The sequence below is a fragment of the Maylandia zebra genome, linkage group LG5 (genome assembly GCF_041146795.1).
Source record: "Maylandia zebra isolate NMK-2024a linkage group LG5, Mzebra_GT3a, whole genome shotgun sequence".
Taxonomy (NCBI): domain Eukaryota; kingdom Metazoa; phylum Chordata; class Actinopteri; order Cichliformes; family Cichlidae; genus Maylandia; species Maylandia zebra.
In genome coordinates, this window is record NC_135171.1 from 33215377 (window position 1) to 33235211 (window position 19835).

The 19835-nt window shown below is 37.8% G+C and overlaps 1 protein-coding gene across 1 annotated transcript; it reads left to right on the top strand.

The window, feature by feature from the left end:
- The first annotated feature begins 17404 nt into the window (after positions 1–17404).
- Positions 17405–18555, top strand: si:ch211-220m17.5 (guanylin family protein). Its single transcript, XM_004547454.4, has 3 exons — positions 17405–17548; positions 17783–17975; positions 18091–18555. Exons 1-3 carry the CDS (start codon positions 17474–17476, stop codon positions 18147–18149), a joined length of 327 nt encoding a protein of 108 aa, XP_004547511.2. The 5' UTR covers positions 17405–17473; the 3' UTR covers positions 18150–18555.
- Positions 18556–19835: the final 1280 nt, after the last annotated feature.

Sequence of the window (19835 nt, forward strand, 5' to 3'; positions counted from 1 at the left end):
GATTCTGTTTATGGCCACCTTAAGATGTGTTTTGTGGTCTCCTCCAATTCCTGAGGGAAACATTTGGCTTATTGGCAGCTCCATGCTCCACATGTGCTGACTTGCCAGTCGGTAATTTTGTCTGTCTGCTAGTCAGTCTTGAGTGCTTTTATACGTTTTTTGTTCAAAACAGCTGCCTGCTGTGGCCACACTTCAGAGCACTCAGATGGTCAATCAGAAAAAGTCCAAAAAACAACAATAGTCATGTGGTTTCAGCTGGAAAGCTCCTGGAGACCTGCAGTGATTATCTCTTGGTGACAACTTTTAAATTATCCGTCTGACATATTGTTATAACAAGAATGTAATTTGCACCACTTGCAGGGATGAGGAACTTGAAGATCTAGCTTCATTATTACACTTCTGTACCAAGCACAATCCTAAATATATAAGGTTTTAAAATACCACACTGCAACTTAGTGCAATGTAATATTTCTGGATCACTTGTACAACAAATGGGGGCACCTGGGGAAAAGTGCAACCCTTAATGTAAGTAAAGAATTCCACCAAAAGCCCTTCCTGAATAATATCGCTGATGGCAGATGGCACAGAAATACCAAGCCAAATCCTTTTATGAAACCTCACCCAACACTCGTACTCTGTATTTGTAATTCAGCTATAATCTAATAGTTATTAAAAATATATATTTGTTTTGGCTCAACTTAAAATAAAGAAGATGAAGCTACAGATAACATGTGAATGAACAATTACAGCACAAATAAGTATTCAATTCAACCTTAAAAAATTCATTATAATTTTCATAAAAGGCAATGTTCTACACAAAGCACAGTGTTTTTTCTACACAGTCACATCATAACAAGAGCCAGATGATGTCGTCTATAGCCTTTGATAAAGCACTGAATCACTGCTATTATTTCTAGCTGAAAAGATGCTACACTAAAAAAAACTTCACCACAATAAAAGAAACAAATAAAAAATATTCTTCTTTCATGCATACTGCAATCATTTCCAATTATTTTCAGTGCCATGTGAGATAATAACATGTTTTTTTCCTTTTCATCCACTAATCTAGGTGCACCTATTTCAATTGTCTCACAGGATTTGAGTGGTCTCTCAGATGATATCCCAGCTGGAGAGAAAAACAATTGTTGCCCTTGACACTTGAAGTTGCCAACAGAGGGCACAGCACGTTCAGGTTGTAATATTGACTGGATACACCTCCACAAAAGCAACTGCGGATGTTTGGAAAGCATGACAGCTGTGTGATATCTATAACTAAATATATATTAGTTATTATCATGCAGCAGTTAACAAGGTGGTGTCGAAGTGTCCAACAAAAAAACTCTGGAAATCTGGGTGCTCTTACATGCTCTTTTGCAGCTACAATTCCCCAAAAGTTGGGACGCTGTGCTAAATGTAACTAACAGGCAATGATTTGCAAATCTCATAAACCCATAATAGAAAAGATAGCATGTTTAAACAAAGACATTTTACAGTTTCATGACAAATGTCGACTGAAAAAGGCTGAAAAATTAAATGGTAATAAAAAGAAATGGCTGGAGGAACAATTTCCAAGTAATTGGCGACAGGTTAACAACATGGTTGGGTAAAATGAGAGCATCTTAGAGAGGCTGAGTTTCTCAGTTTCTCATTTACCATGTGGAAAAGCATCGCATCTAAGTGGAAAACTGTTCTGTGGTCAAGTTCTTTTTGGAAAACATGGATGTCCCATCCTCCAGACTAGAGGAGAGCAACCATCCAGCTTGCTATCAGCGCTTAGTTTAAAAGACTGGATCTCTGATGATGTGCAGGCGCATTAGTGCCTGTTCAATCGACAAGTGTGGGAGCACACTGTCAGTGCCCAAAGAGCCATACAGATTTCAAACATATGCTCCCATCCAGATCAAGTCTTTCATAGTTCAGCAAGACAATGTAACTGTAATGCATTCTGCATTACAACAGTGTGGCTTTGTAGTAGAACAGTGTTTCCCAACCTTTTGGAGCCAAGGCACATATATCACATTAGAAAAATCACATGGCACACCACCAAACAAAAATGTTTAAAAAAAAGCATATTGATCATTTTTCCCCTCGCACCACATATATGGGTTTGTCCCCAGTATACCCTTTTTGCCTTCTTCTGACCACTACTCATGCTAGGGCCTTCATCTAGGTTGGACCCAGGTTTGAAAAATTTTCAAATATTTATCTGTTGCTATTACGGCTGCCTTGTCTCGCTCACAGCATATGTAATTTCTTCTTGTCTTCCTCTGTTTTACTGGCAGTTGGCAACCCATTTAATTAGAGCAGGTAGTTGTACTGCCCTCTAGTGGAAGTTGTTCTGCCCGTTACTCATGCCGGTCGCATAGTGTACTAATCAGGTGGAACCAGATAATCTTCCACGGCACACCTGATCATTTCTCATGGCACACCTATGTCCCACAGTGGTTGGGAAACGCTGTAGTAGAAGAGTCAGATTGGTGAACTTCCTGCCTGTGCAATCCAGACCTTTCACCGACTGAAAACATAGCTATAATCTTATATGAGACAATGAGAATGGGAAAACCTTCCTTTCCCAGTAGTTTAGCAGCTGGTCTCTTCGCTTCTCAGACATTTATAGACTGTGGTTAAAAGAAGATTGATGCTACACAGTATAATTAATTGTATTCTGTTTTTATTTCAGTTTTACACTGCATTCCAGTGTTTTTTGGAATTGCAGTTGTAAAATACTCTGCACTAATTTACATCTTTATACAAACAGTTAAGTTGTTTGTGGCGACACTCACTCTGCATTTCCCCTCAGTTCCACACAGTGTTTCTGGCTTGCAATTTTATTGTTTTTGGTTTTCTCATACTCCTCCCAATAGCCCTGTTTCCAGCTGCGCAACAATAAAGTTCAGAGCCCAGTATTAAACCCATCATGGCAAAGGCAGAGAAAATTCACAACTAAATTGTGTGCATTTAGAAGCTAAAGAGCCAGAAATTTCCCTCAGGTATATGTGGAGACCAAAATAGAGCAGGTCTATTGGCAAGGTAGCTCAAAATGAAACTGTGAAAATGTAATGTTTTTGCAGATAGGCACATTTGTTAATAGGTTCACTAGTTGTATTTTTGACACTCAATCAATCAATCAATCAATCAATCAATCAATCAATCAATCAATCAATCAATCAATCAATCAATCAGTTAGTTAATGCAAGATTATTGATATAATGGTGTCCCTTGATTTAAGCCTTTCTGCTATTTTCTCTACAAAGTAAGGGTTTTCTAATTTTGAAGGAACTGATTTCCCCTTTATAAGTTTGATTGGCCTGCTGTAACCTCCAATCATCACTGCAATTTTATGCTAGAGTGTGTACTGATGTAGATCTCATCACTCGACTTCTCGGGTTAACTACCCCACTTTTATGAAGGTGGTAAGAGTGAGACAATTACTTAAATTTGTGCAGTATGGAAACTGATTTATTCCATGTAGAAGTGGAATAAACCATAAGGTTTCATATATACTTTGTCAAATAACTCTCAAATGAATAAAAGCTTGGAAGAGGTGCTAAAGTTTTTCATTATTTAATTGTTGTTAAAGTTCTTAAAATAGTTACAACTTAAACACTTTGTTGAGGTGGGAAAATGCAGTGTGAGGACATTGATGATAGAGATAGGTTTCTGGAAAAATAAAGAAATAAAATCTGAATAAAAAGATGTAACTATTGTTCTGATTGTGTGCATAACTATTCAATTGGTTCCTCTGTTATTGTATGGGATGCCAAGAGGTCATGGTCCCCTTTAGCCACATCTTGGTTTCTCATGGCTTGACCAAAAATAACTTTTGGAACTAATGCAGGGAAATGCAACCAGTTTTACTACAGTGACATAATATAACTGATGTCATAAAATGATATTTGTTTTGTGTTAAACATCTGACGTATGTGTTTGAATGCAGTCTGCTGTAGCTGCTTTTAAGACTGTTTGACTTATATTCATTCACACAACTACACTGAATCATAACAAGTAAAATAAGATGTAGCCTAGTTTTCTTTTAGAAAGAAATTCTGTCATTGATTAACAAGCGTAGGCAACATGAGACAAGGTGTAAAGTGACATCTAGTTTAAACATAGACTTTATGTCCGCAAAGAGTAATAAATGTACAAAACTTCATCCAACATGATTCAGTAAACATACAGCAGGGCCATTCATCTTACATGATGTAGCTTTCACATGTTTTCTTAGAGCACTTCCCCTTAGCGTTGTCATGTAAACATGACTGGCCTTTTGCTGCACAACGTTTTTTCCATAGTTGCTCTTAACAGTGCACTGCAGATGTAAATCAAAGAGGCTTTGAAGTCATGATTTACCAAAAAACCCCAAAAAAACCCCACAGGCTGCCTAAAAAGAGCACATATCTCCAGTGTAAAACATGTTTAATCATTGCTATTAGTTGCATCACATGAGAAAACTTTAAGTAGAGATGTGTGGCTGTTTTATCCTCAGATAAGACCTTGGCCTCTGCATCAAATAATCACACAATTTGAATGTCATTTGGTTTTTAAGGCCAGTGTTTCGTGTTGTTGGACCTTTTGAATCTTATTAATTCATTGTTGCTTTGATTTTGAGAAGTGAACTTGTTCCTTGATTCTATTCATTGTGTTTGATCCCTTGTGTTTATGAGTTTTTCTTTTCAGTGTTAGTTCCCTACTATATTATTTGAGATCTCTAGGTCAGTCATAAATGACTTTAGTGTTATGAGTTTACTTCCTCTTCTCTCACTCTTGTCTCTGTGGTTCTTCCCTTGGTATCTATATATGTTAAGCCTGTCATGGCATGTCTCTGTGCTTGTTTACCTTTGGACTCCCCAGCCCGTCATGTCTCACTCTGTGTGTGTGTATGCGTGTCTCACACTCTCTCTCTCTCTCTGTCTGCCCTCTCATGTCTTTTATGTGTTTATTATTCTCTTCCTGCATCAAGTTTGTGTGTCTAGAGTCTGGGTTTTTGTCCCTGATGTGTTTCCTGTCTTATTTTAATAGTCTTTGTCTCACGTATTTACTTTTGCTTCCACTGTCTTATTACTCCTGATTTCTCCCTGCTCTTTTTCCAGCTGTTTGTTCCTGGTTTTTCTTTTGTATTTATGTTTTGCTTTTTGTTGGCTCACTTTCAGTTTACCATCTGCTTTTCCATATCAGCATTTGAGTCTTCGCACTCATCTCCATGAAACCTGACACCGTGTCCAATGAATACCTTTGGTGCATTTATGGCAGTAACCATGGTAACACATGACAGAACATAATCACTTCTAAGCTGATAGCACTTGACACATTAAACACATAAAATATGACAGTCATAGAATTTGATCAACCTACATGGCTTAAGATCTATCCAACTTACAATGGCTGCTCGAACAGATTTTATTTAGGCTTATTGGACACATTTCAACAAGACAGTAATTCTGACAAATAATCAAATAAAAAAAAAAAGACCATGTCAGAGCTACTGTACTAAAATTAAAGAATAATAAACAAATGCTAATTAAAAAATAGCATTTAAATCATGAAACAAATGTAATTTATTATATACTTCTGCTGTAAACATGTTAATGTTTTGGTAACTATGATGTTCACATGTACAATATTACTACAGTTTAGTGTCAGCATAGAAATGTGTGTTAACTGGGACCAAGTAGAGTTGATTCTGATAAGACTTAGCTATGCAGTTATTTGGTCTCAACTTAAAGTCTTGATATTTTTAGCCTGATCCATTACAGTCGAGTGGAAAAGTGTCAAATTATTTTAAAGTGGGATTGATTTATACATGTATATTAACAGAAAATGTTCCTTAGTAAGAGAGTAGGAAATTCACAGCAGTAAAATTAGACTATTGCAACTGAACATCTGTTTCCAACCTGCAACCACTATTTATTTGAGACTCCAGGGACAACATATATGATCCATGTGAAATTGAGTTTTGAAATTTGTGACCTTGAACGTTTCTGAAAAATCCCACTTTCACATTAATTATTCCCTTGACTAGAACATAACATCGTTACTGGCATCAGTTTATTATGCTGTTATTGCTTAGTATGGTCAGTATCATTTTCTTTCATGTATTGCTTACTTGTTTGGGAACCAGAATTTAATCAGCTCATAACTGTTGTACTGAATGATAATTAGGGCCAATAAAGTCCTCAAGATAATCAATATGTAACTGAAATGTCAGCAAAGACTTGCAAACCTTTTCTGTGTATCTCTATTCTATATTTTCCACCCTCAGGCTAATTCATTCCACAAAAGAGGACCTTCCTTCAAGAGTGGTTCTGTTTATGAAAACAGCAGAATCAGAAACCAGTATGGTATGTTTGTCCCTGATTAGTAAAGTATTTGTATCAAAACATCAATAAAATATACCAAAAGAAAAATACACTGCAGTCCGAGTATGAGTGTCACCATGATGGACGTGCAGCTGCAGTGGTGTCTTTTTAGATAAGCACTCCATTGACTGATTGTTGTGTGCAAAATATGGGTGTCTCTTTTTTTCATTCCAAATATAGATAAGATAACATTAACACTGAATTCAAATGCATGTGTGCAAGTGGCCAATTATAAGAAATTAATAAAGAAATACATTTTTGGACAAATCAACTCAGTTCTTTTTTCCTTTGTAAATCTTGAAATGACATGAAAGCCAGTTTAAACCCTTTATCCATTATCTAACTTTAATTACAGTAGTCTCTGTTTTCTTTCCTCCCATTTATTTATTTATTTGAATCAGGCTCACAAAGGTCAACTGTGGTAAAATGGGTACCATTATTCAGTGATTCAGAATAAAAAGCCTGAAAACAAAAAGCATTTTATGCAAGACTGACCTATTTTGCAGTTTTTGCATGCTACCTATCATTTCCTGAGTCTGAAATGAAAAACCAATGTACTTTGTAAGTCACACACTCATTAAATTCAAACTCTTTATTACACAATGTGAAGTACACACAGTGTAGTTTTTATTATAGTGACAACATCTCATTGTAAGTATTAGTGTGTTTGGTGTTATTGCAGATTTACTTTATTTTGCGCTTTGACAATCATTTCTTGATTTGTATTGTATGAATCCGATAATCAGTTTGTATAACTGCTTATCCAACTTAAGTTCATTGAGAGGCAGGCACTTATTCCAAATCTGACAGGGTGAGAGTGGGGTAGATGGTGGACAGATCCCCAGTCCATTGCAGAGGCAGACAACCACATACTATTATATCCACACTTAAAGCTAACTTAAAATCACCATTTAACCTAATGTGCTTGCCTTTGAACAATGAAGGCAAAGACCAAGGACCTGCAGGAACCACAGCAAGCAAAATCCACACAGAAGGGTCCCAGGCGACCAGGAGGTTCAGTCCAGAAATCTTCTGTGATGTTACGCCATGCACACTACATGTAATTTATTAATTATTATACATTTATTGCTTTTTAGAGATTTCACTTTGCATGTGATTGTGGCAGTATAAGCTAATTAAACAATGGCTGGAAACAGTCTGCTACTCTCTACAATTTTGACTCTTAAGCGTTGCCACTCAGACTCAGACTTTTACACTGAACCCTGACCTTACAGGAGAGGCAATATAGACGATAGCTGGAATAATACAAACAATAACGGGAGTAATAAAGACAATAATATAAGGAGTGTGTGCTTAGCCTGATTTGTAGAAATATACAAGTAATATGTAACATGTAAAAAGATGCCTTTGTTAAACAAATTGTAATGTATTGTAACTGTGTTTGGCTTACTCACAATAATGAGATTTTCTTCCAATGTAGATTTGTTTTAATATTTCCTACCTTGCCTTATTTAGTGGCCACTATTGCATTTACTACCATACCTGCTATTTTAATCATCTGTCTAAATGTTGTATTTGACAGCCTTCTGGACAGGTATAGTTCCAAGACCCAGTCTCTATGTAAGCTCTACTATTAAAGAGAGGAGCAGGACTTTTGAGTAATATTTGTTCAACACTCTTATGAAATGTTAGCCTTTTGAAGGAGCTATACGAGGAGAGAATTTGGTAGTAGTCACAGTACTAGCTAGAATAACATAAACAATTAAATGAGTCATGCGTAAATCTGACACTCCTGATGAATTTCCACAAGGATAGTCTGCAGGAAGCGGTTGAGTCCATTTATAGCTTTGCAGCAAAGCTGTCACTGCTGACTCAAGAGGGGTATAAATTAAAGCAGGAGACATATCATTAGCAATGAGTCTCCAGAATAGAATTAACTTTTATGAAATGACCTTCAAAGTTGATACAGACGGCAGGTTGGGAACAAAATCTATTATATTTGTTGAGGATTATTTATACAGCTATAACTTTATTTTTTCCCTGTACTTCTTACTTTCTTCTTACTTCTTCTTACTTGACACTCTCCTAATATCCAAGTTCCTCCTGTAAAATGCTGTGTTGTTGTGGACAGATTAATATATATCAAGAAAATATTGCAAAAGCACAAAATAAAGTAAATCTGCAGTAGCACTGAATGTACTAATCGCTACAATGAGAGATTTTGTCAGTTTAATTACAATTACACAGCGCCTGCTTCACATTGTGTAATAAAAAGAGTTTCAATTTAATGAGTGTGACTGATTCAGCTCATAGTTAATGAATGGAGTCTGTCTGGGTTTTCAGACTGTTTTTTATGAGTCATTCTACTCCTGATGGTGTTGCACTGAAATGGAACCCCCTTGGCTTATTGACCTTATAAGCCTGTGAGGTCAAAAATAATGCCAAAACAGAAAATAAATTAGAAAAAAAATAGCGAGAGTTATCTGGACAAAAATGCCATGTTGAGGAAATAGATGTGCTAGAGCAGCAGAGGTCCACAAAGGGTGCCACGCCTGTCAAGTAAGAACAGGAAACCGAGGCTATAATTTGCACTGGCTTACCAAAATTGGAGAACAGACGACTAGACAAATGTTTCCTGGTCTAATGAATCTTGGTTTCTGGTATGGCTTTCAGATGGTACAGTTCGCAACCAGTGATTCATCCTGCCTTGTAAGTTCAGGCTTTTTGTAGTGAACTGTTGTGATCTGTATTTTCTTTGCACACATTAAGTCCCTTATTATTGAGCATCATTTAAATTCCACAGCCTACCGGAATGTTATTGCTGTCCATCGTTTCATGATCACATTGCACCCATCAACTGATGACTGCCTCCAGCAGGATAAGATAAGATAAGAAAAGCTTTATTTATCCCAAGGGAATCTCTTTTGTCGTAAACATGCTCAATGCAGCAAGAGGAAAAAATGAGTGCAGATAAAATAAAATAACACAACTATCAGTACAAGTAATTATGACAAATGACATAATGCTAATGTTAGTGCAATGAATAATTGGATGGCATGGATATCATGCCATGCCACAAAGCTCACAATATCTCAAACTGGTTTCGTGAACATGACATATCCAATATAGCATCACTGGGATGTGGTGGAACATGAAATTCACATTACACATGTGAAGCTGACAAATCTGCAGCTACTGTGTGATGCTATCATGTTGATATGGGCCAAAATCTTTGAGGAATGGTTTGACGACCTTGTTGCCACAAAGACTCAAGACAGGTCTAAAAGGAAAAGGGGGTCCGACCAGGTACTAGGTATTAAGTACAGGTGTAACTAATAAGTGTATAGTGAATATTGTACATTCAAGCTGTTTTCGAAATTAATCTGATGCAGCCCTTTGAATTACATTTAACTATGTAGCTCTGCAGCATTCGTTAGACATAGTCGCTTTCACTGCTGCAAACTGTATAACATTAAAAACTAGAATGAATATTTGTTTTTTACAGATCAGTAATATGACCGGCTCTGCTTCTGTCAGGCCAGTCACGGAATCATTTTGTTTGTATTCACTTGACATTTCTACAATTGCATTTCTATTATTAGGCCACCAGATGAAATATGATCCATTGGTTTTTCAAGTGTTTTGGCATTTCAGGGTGTAGTTCGTTATCTTTTTATTGGCTATGCTGTGACATAATAATGTTTGATGGTTATTCTTCATTCAGTTTACAACTTTAGATGCGTCAGAAAGAGTCCACTTTTAAAACCCAAAGGCTCAGATAAGAAAGACCGCTTTCACCTGAATCACGACTCCTAGATTATATCCTGTATCTTGATTGATTATGTGTATCCAGGTTCATTGAGTTTATATATTAAACCCATTTTTTCAATGGTAAGACTGAAATGTCTATAAAACTTTACATTGTCTAAATAAAGGAAGAGATCTAGGTGGTTTTTTTTTTTCGCTTTTCTTTCCACAATAAATGGGAAGTAAATATTGAATTACAGACAGAAAGGCCAAGTAGGTATCCTCCTTCACCTAAAACCTCCTAAAACCTAAAACAAAACACTGAAATATGTTATTGTACAGTTACAGTTATTGCTATAAAAAACAAATAAGTGTGCAAAGACTACCATGTGGCCATTAAAGGTCATTTTTTTGCATTGCACTGATGTCACAGCTTAAGGATAAGTCTCTGCAGATGACCACACACGTGCAGACAGACAAACACACATATCACATACACAACTTTCGCCCTGTCTTCCTAACGTGCATTAGTACCAAGTGCAATCTTCTCAATATAACAAGTATTTCATTCTACTTTGTATAGTATGTTATTCTTCTTTTATCTTATTCTATTCTATTATTTTTGTTCTTAATTTTTACTGCTCTTAACTTGTACTTTCTGATCAAAACACTACTACTTTTAAAACATTGCCCACATGTGGGACTAATAAAGGTTTATCTTATCTTCTTAAACCTGCAGTATTTGTGTGTTTGATTCCTGTCTTAGATATCTAACCACCTACCTACCTAATTAGTAATAAATCCCATGTTGTTCTGAACATGTATAGTATTTGAAACTTAGTTTGTTGGAATCCAGTCACACCACACCCAGCTGATGGGCACTTTACCTCGGTATGTAGACTGGAAACAAAGGAAAACAGCTAGCTTCCTATAGTCTTCTTCTTCTTCTTCTTTTTTTAAGCAGCAGAAGACTGTCGCCTTCCCCCTGTCACCAAGTACAAGATATATGAGGCTGTATTTTTGCCTGGGTTTTCATTCAGCCATCCATTCTCTTCCACTTATCCTTATGAGGGTTGCAGGAGGGCTGGAGCCTACAGTATCCTAGCTACTATAGGACGAGAAGAGGGGTACACCCTGGACAGGTCGCCAATCTGTCGCACTACTAGCACAGAGAGACAGACAACCATTCTCACTCACATTCACACCTATGGGGAATTTAGAATTACTAATTCACCTAACCCCACTAACTGCATGTCTTTGGACTGTGGGAGGAAGACAGAGGACCCAGAGAGAACCCACACAAACACAGCGAGAACATGCAAACTCTACACAGAAAGGCACCAGACAGACAGCGGAGGTGAACTCAGGACCTTCTTGCTGTGAGGCAACAGTGCTACTTTATGCACCACGCCACCGCGCTCCCCGATTGCTGGGGTTTCTCTCTAAAATTGTTGGCTCTTTAGAGTATAAAATGCCAACTGAGGTAACTGTTATTGTGAATTGTTAAATTGAACATTTCAGTTATTGTTATCACAAGATTAACATACAATCTATTATAGTCAATTACACCAGAAAGTATTGCATAGTAGATTAAATTTTAGTTGTCAGTTTAGTTTACTATTATTCAATATGACTGCAATGTTGTTATTTCTTGATTGGACTCCACTGGTAGAAAACGATATTTTCACGCGTCCTGTATGTCAGAACCAGATGAAGCCATGAAGTCAAAGTCCACTTTGCCATTATAGATTACTGATCATGGATACATTATAGACCCTATTACAATATAACAAAGTTAAAAGTCTGAATACTTTCTGAGCTAATATTTTGAACCTTTACTCTGAGAGTATCCTATAATAAACATGTTGTTTTTTAGCTTAAACAACAACATGGAAACTGAAAAAAATAAAAATATTATCAAGCGTTCAGTTTAGTATGTTACCAGTTTACTATTAACTACTTAACAACAGAGAGCAAATGATTACTGTGTATGGGTGCAGTAACTGTTATAATGTAGTACTCAAACCTCTTCAAACACAAAAGTAAAGTACTTTTCAAATTAGCAGTGTCTTACCTTCAGTCACACCCACACTGATAAGTCACAGTGATAAACAGTCAGAATGCTTTTATCTTGATGTTGTTGTGATAAAGGATAAATGAGTCAGAGTTATTTTGAGATAATAAATTGCATTTAGCTGCAACAATGCGTAAAAAGGGCAAAGGTTCGTTATCCAACAGTAAAGAAATGCAGTAACCGTGGCACGTTTGGATTTCTCGACATCTCCTTGTAAAATAAAATTTCTTCAATGACCATATGCTTGGATGACATGATTTCAAAATGTTTTACAGCCCTAAAAACATAAATCATAATCATAAAGAGTCAGTAGTAGTTTAGACACATAAATATTTGTTCCAAGTTAGAAAATGGTAAAGTTTATGGCAGGAAAAGCAACAACTGGACCTCCTGCTAGGGCACAGAACAGAATGGGCATCAATTACAGCAAAGTCCCTGAGTGTGACAAAGCAGCAGGTACAATGTTGTACATTGTTGTGCTGTGTTATTGTGTCGCATACAAATGACGTCACAGGACTTTCAGCTGTATTGCTGTAATGACCTTGACTTAATGTACATTTTAAGTGGCACTCAATTATAATGAAAAACGTCTAAAACCGAGTAGAGAAGCGCCTCGAGTCGGGTAAAAGCAAGTTGGTACTGGTAGAAAAGAGTGAGCAGACTTCTATCAATATGGCTCTGGTGCTTAGGCCCTGTTCTTGTCCTGCATTGATGAGAGCCTTTATTGTGTATTTATTTGTTTGTTTACTTTCATGCTGGGGTGTTTTTAGTCTTAACGTCCACAAATACATCTTAGCAGCCTGCAGAAGTTTGACGGATAGTTTAATTGGCCCACTTGAGTGTGAAATGTTGAGAAGTCACTCTACTTGAAGAGATTCTATTCACTCTCAGGCTGATGATTTACTCTCTCCACCCTAAACTGCTGCCATTAGTGTGAATAATTGCCCTTTCCCATGACTTGGAGGCTATTATTCACTTTTTGCAAACAGAAAACTGTTTGTTTTGACAAGCTTGGACAAATAGTGATGCAAAAAAAAGGTTTTGACCAGTTCTTAACTGGGCCTCTTAGTCTGGTCTGTTTATTTTATTTGCGATTAACAGAGGTCACTTTGTGCAGTAAAATGCCAGACCCAGTTAAATTCACCAACTCTAACCTATTACTCAACACTTTGTCACATCAAATCAGCCCATAATAATGCTTCAGCACTATTAAATTATTAACATGTATCGAGTTATCCCAATATTTTTACAACCCACTGTACTGCCCACACATTTCCGCCAGACAGCCTTACGTGGCAGCCCGTTGGACTGAAAAGAATCCTTTCCTGTCTGAAGTGAAGATTATTGATTAACAGTGCGGGCTTAGCCTCATGTACTAGTACCACCCTTCTACACTGGCTGTATGATAAAGGCAATGCAAAAACTGACTAACTCAGCCTTTAAATGATGACATAGGCATAATTTTACATTTTAATTAGATTTTATATATATAGTGCCGAACCACAACATTCCCAGTTATCATTACCCCTGCTTACATCATACAGTGACTCAATTGGCTTGAGTCAGTGCCATCATAAACTGTGTGAATGGCATATAGTACAGGTTTCCTGTATGTCACAATTGTTGACACATTCAGACAGATAACATCCTAACGTCCTTCCTAACACCCTTTTCACACACACACATAGAAACAAAGAAACACACACACCTACTAATATCTGGCTTTTTCTTTAATGACTCTCCAGTTTTCACAAACATTCCTCAGCTCCAATTCCAATCAGCAGTGATGGAAAAATTATATTCTAGATGGGCAGACTAATCTTCGCCTGCCTTTTAACACCATGCCATGAGGCGTGATGAAGCTGTCGCCTCCATCAGTAACACCTGTGATCCTTTGTCATTTCAGCCAAAAATCCCTGACTGTCTCCTTTCAAGCAGCACTCAGACATTGTTCAGTCGAGTTTGAAATATATAAAAACTAAACCACCGTGACACTGGCCTCCAGGCTGCTTTTCACTCTTACCTAACTTTATTTTCCAGCATGTCAGTGACACCAAATGTGGCACACCTGAGAAAAAAAAACAAAAACATAAAACGCCAACTTATTTACCAGCAATGGGAAGTGAGTGATAACATTGAATATACACATTAGGTATATTTTTATGTGCCATTGTAACATTTTTTTTATCTTAAAAATGTTTCATAGGTTCCGTGCCAGTACAGTTACAGGTCAGTGAAGCAGGTTGAGCAGGTGGTCAATGCCAAAGGCTACAGCAGGGGCCTGGGTTTGATTCTGCCCTGGGTGGCTTCCTCTATGTTGTTCTCATTTTTACTGTTCTGTTGAAAAAACAGAATTCCCTCATAGACACCTCAACTTTTTTAATTAATTTAATTCAAGTATTATTGAAAAAAAAAAGATATTAATTTAGAAACACGATATAATTTATAATTAATGTGTAATATGTGATTTTGAATTTAATTTATTATGTAATCTATTAGATTAATTTACACAATAATGTTAGTTGATAAAATAAGTTTGGTCAGTTAAGGGTTACAGCATGGCTCCACCAAGGTTATCACATTTGCCTTACAGGCCTCTTACAGAAAAAATGGAACAGGCGTATCAGGAAAGGTATCCAGGATAAAACCTGTGCCAAATCAAAGCAGACAGATCCATCCGCTGTGGGAACCCCTAGGGAATTTGGGAGCGGCTCAAAGTACCTTCATTTGAGGGTTAAGGGCAGGACATCCTCAATGAAAACTATTTCTTATAACAGCTTTTGTCAAACTGCAGCACTTTAATGTAGAGAAGGAAAAGACTACTGTCATAAGCTGAAGAGCTGGTCAACCGTGGTGTGAAGTGGGTGTTTTCGTGGGTAAAAATTATTTACCCACGAAAACACCATAAATTAGCATGAATGAGTATTCATTCTCCTCTGCTATTAAACGTGTGTGACTGCTCAGCAGTAAGATAAACTCACTTCAATAAAGTGCAAAGACAGCAGTTTGACTGGAGGCAATCACCAAGCTGTGAAAACAGAAGTGGAAAAAACACCAGTCTGAGTGTGGCTATAAATCAAATAAGGCGAGATGTCATAAACAATAGAGCGGACTGTTGTAAAAGTCAATTCAGTAATAAAGAAACCTGAAGACCACTGAATTCACAGGAGTAAAGACAAAACGGTGACTTTCCCCTCCGGTAAGGAAGAAATAAAGTACAGTGCTCAAAACATTACATTAAAGAAACACTCAGTAGGAAAAATATGGAAGGAAGATATGTCAGTGGCCTTGAGCTTTAATGCCATTCCTGATTTGTTGCCCCTCTAGTGCACCTGTTTCATTATCACCAAGGCGGCTGAAGCAACCCCCTTTAGCTACTTAGCTGACTAGATTCTCCACGTCAAAGTATTCAGTTCCCAGTTGTAAGCAGTATCTGCTTCACCAACAGATAAATGCCCTGTAATGTAAAAAAACAGCAGGACAATTAGCAACAGCCACTGCTGTTCTCTTCTTCTCTAAGACAATTTCCAACAGCTGGAAGAAAAACAGTTTAATTCGCTAAATGGCCGTAAAGATTTTTTTTTATCCTGCAGAGGATAAGCATGTTTTGGTGATTTGGGCAATTCAATTAAAACAAATACAAGCATTTTAAAAATTACCCAGAAGAAATACTCACAGATTACCTTAAAGAAGTCCAGTAACTTTCTTTCTGAGCTCATTAGGTTAAATTGTTAATGTTACTGTTAATTTTTTACCTGCTCGTCATGGACAAAATGCATGTACACCATGGTCTTTTCCAATGCAAATTAAAGCTTACAGCTGTGACTCAAACAATTTAGAGAATAATTTTGGTCATGTAAGCAATGAAAGAGCTAGAAGACAAAAAGTTGCTTCATCTTAAGGTCCAATTATAGCACCAGTATATATATATATATATATATAAATTTAACACAGAGCCAGAAATGCAGCAGGTTCACGTTACAGGTGTAATAAGGGACAGTAAAGAAATGAGCTACATAATATATTTGTTATTAGATTAGATTTCTTCAGGGAAGTGAGTGATAATTAAAAAACAAATAAAATAACTTCATTTTCCTGCTCTAGCTGAAATCACCTGATAAATCGCTCAGACTCAAACTAAAGATGACCAAAATATATTTGAGATGCACTGCGCCACAGCAGGTCTGTTCACTGGGTAGATTGATCCTTCATGCTACAGGTAAAAAAATTGTTTTTAATGAACTCATTAAAATCCTGCCAGCTGTGTCTCTGGGCTGCCACACCCACTGCCGTGTACGTGATTGCACATTTGGTGCCATTCCAAAGCAAGTCAATTAACTTTACTTGCATCTCTTTTTTGTTTTATTAATGGAGGGTCAGATGTTTCTTAGAGATCCTGATGCACACTATAGCCTGTAGAGAAATACTTCCATAGATAAACAAGTGAGGTACAAACTTTTCTGTACCGCTTGAAGCCTTTTTCGACTTATGTTATACCAACCCTGATCGCACCATGTCAAAAAATCCTTTTAGAAAGCATGACCATGCACTTTTAATGATGATTAATTCAAGTCAGGGCAGGCTTGTCAAGGACAAATAAATAAATAAATAAAACTGAACTCTGTTCAGCTGTTTTCTGCAGCAGAAGCAGGAAAAGCAGTCAATTTTTTTGCACTAGTATTCAGTGAGTATTCTCAGCCAGGGGCTAATAAGATCTCTGTACACACCTCACATAGGAGAGAACACTATTTGCTTATAGCTGTAGTCCAGTTAAGTGCTTTTGGGTGTGTTTTTGTTGATAAGAAAATCAAAGATATGAAAGAAAAGTACTGACACTGACATAAATAAACCTTTTCTGTAATAAACAACGCGTTATGTGGGGGGAGGCCTATTTAAATATAAAAACTGTTTGTCTGACATTTTTCCACATTAAACAAAGCCCATTATTTGGATCAATTTCTAACAATGGGTCTGTGAGTCACTATCGTCCGAGGAATTCAAGATAATTCTTTAACCAACCCAAGATGCAGCACACATGAGCCAGAGATCCATAAATCTAATCAGAGAGACGATGAGCTCAAAGTAGGATTTATGAATTTCTCTTTACAGCCTTGTAAAACACTAACTCTAATCTCACTAATTATTAACCCGTGAGAAAAACGTTGCTCTCATTTGCAGCATATCTGGTCACATGATAATGGGGCTGCTGGGTAGAATTGTATAAAAGGAGGCTTGTAGGCACAGGGAAATCAGAAACATCAAACTGAGCACCTGCTGAGCACATCTACAATAAGACGCAAAAAGACTGCAAGACAAACTGCTGTCTACTGTCACCATGAAAGCCACATTTGCCATCACCGCTCTCATCGTCCTGGCTCTGGGCTGGACCTCTGAGGCTGTGCAAGTTGAAGTAAGTGCCTTCCTTAGCATCATTGCATGACTGATGTGTTCATGATGAGATTGCAGGCTTGAACAATGGCAATTTTCTGCTCATTAGTAGAGAGAGTGAAGCTCAAATTTTGGGAAATTAAACTAACTTTTGTTCTGGACTTTCATGGATTACAAATCATACTGAAACTGTGTAGACTCTGAAGCTTTAGATGAAGTTGCAGTGCCTTTGTAACTGCAATTGCTTCTCTTTCAGGAGAACGGACTGTCTTTCTCAATGGAAGCTGTCAAGCGGCTTCAAGAGATGTCGGAGAGTAACGGTATGACAGGACAACAAAACCCAAGACTGAAGGCTAACACCATGTCCCTCTGTGCTGACCCCATGCTCCCACAGGAGTTTCTGCCACTCTGCAGGCAGAGAGGAGCATCTGCTTCCCTTGTCAGATTATGTAAGGCATTTATAAATTCAGTTTGCCTGAATCATAACATCTTAGGTCATAAATATTAAATATAGATGACTCAGCAGTGTACCTTATCTGCTTCCATTTCTTGTCTTCATTTTAGCTGCTGTACCCTTGGACATCTGTGAGATCTGCGCATTTGCTGCCTGCACTGGTTGCTAAACAAACAAAGCAAGCCAGAAACATCCTGCTTACTTGTGATTAATTTTTCATCCCCTGCTAAAATGTTTTAAGGAAATTCGACTTTTAACCACATGCAATGATGAACCAATGGCTTTATCTCTGCATTTTTGACTCTGGCCCATTGGATGCCTGAAAAATTTAGACTAAAAATATCTCAAAAAGGAAAAGAAAAAAAGAATCTGACAAAATGGGGAATGTTTTGCAAACTGTTACTTAGCATAATATAGCATATTTACTATTTTATTTTTCTGCAAAATTCTTTGGCATGCATTTTGTTTTGGATTTTTCGTTTGTTACATTTCCATCTTGCCTTGCTTTATATTCATATTTAAAGAAATGTTTTCTTTTTATTATTATTGTTTGGAATAAAAAGCCTTCATTGATAGATGACGTGTACATTGTGGTCTATTCTACAAATGCAAATATGCTATTGCCATTCTTATTAACACACTAGTAGGTAAGGTAGCAAAAATATTATTTTCATGTTGTTAGTTGTAACAACATCTGACCCATATTTTAAATGGAAATTTGACTACCAAAGCTACTTTCAGCGCTTTCCTCGTCACAGGGCATCACTACAGCACAGTTTAATGCTAGATGCCCTTTCTGTGAACAGTGTTGCGACTTTTTTTCTAAAAAGCGACTAGCGACAAATCTGGCGTCTTTTTCTGGTGTTATTGGAGACTCATTTATGACGACTTTTTGACGTGAAAGCGCATATCGCTCTTACTCTCAACAAGCAGCAGGTGCTGCAGTGGGCACCAATTATCAGCAACCCTCCCCCAGCTGCTATCAGGGCAGGAGATGTTCCCATCTATGCGTCCAAACTGCAAATGAATCGCGCATGAGCAAAGCCGATACTCCCGTACTGACTGTAACGTAGTCAGTTCTTCTTTTACTGTTATTGTCATGGTCTGGCTGGCAGACCGTGGGGATGTGGGGAAAGGAGGACCCAAAACGCAGACTCTGCGATGCAAACAGTGCTCTTTATTTACAGTGAAAAGGCTGTAAATACAATAACTCCCCGTTGCTCCCTCGAACCCCGTGTGCGTGCTTCCCTCCGATATCTGTGCTCGTGCTCCCCGCTGTTGTGTTTCCGCACCCCCGTGCGTGCTGCCTCTCCGGACCACTCCTCCTCCTGTAGGGAAACCAGAGACGCAGCCGTCAACACTAACCCTCGGCGGGCATATACGCACAGCACAGACCTAAGCTAACACACACACTGACTTGGTAAGATAACTCAATGATCCCGCGCCGGTGGGAGCTCCAACTCTCTCCTAAGTAGCTCCCCCGACGAGCCCTGATCACCAACAGGTGTGGCATGAACTTCAGGTGTGGCCAGTCCTTCCGCAGGGCCACACCCCTCAGGCCTGCAGGTGGCTGAGCTCCATCCTCCAGCCACACCCGCAGACATACACACCCATACCCTGCCTATACATATGAGTGGGACACAGACTAACACAGCACAGTGCAGAAAAACACACACATCACCAAAATAAAAATAATAACAACAATAACATCAACAGTCAAAACTGCTCACGGACCCCGAGTCCTCCAGAGCTGGGTCCGTGACAGTTATGTTGTTTTGTGGGTCACAAACTACTTATAAACACACACACACACACACACACACACACACACACACACACACACACACACACACAC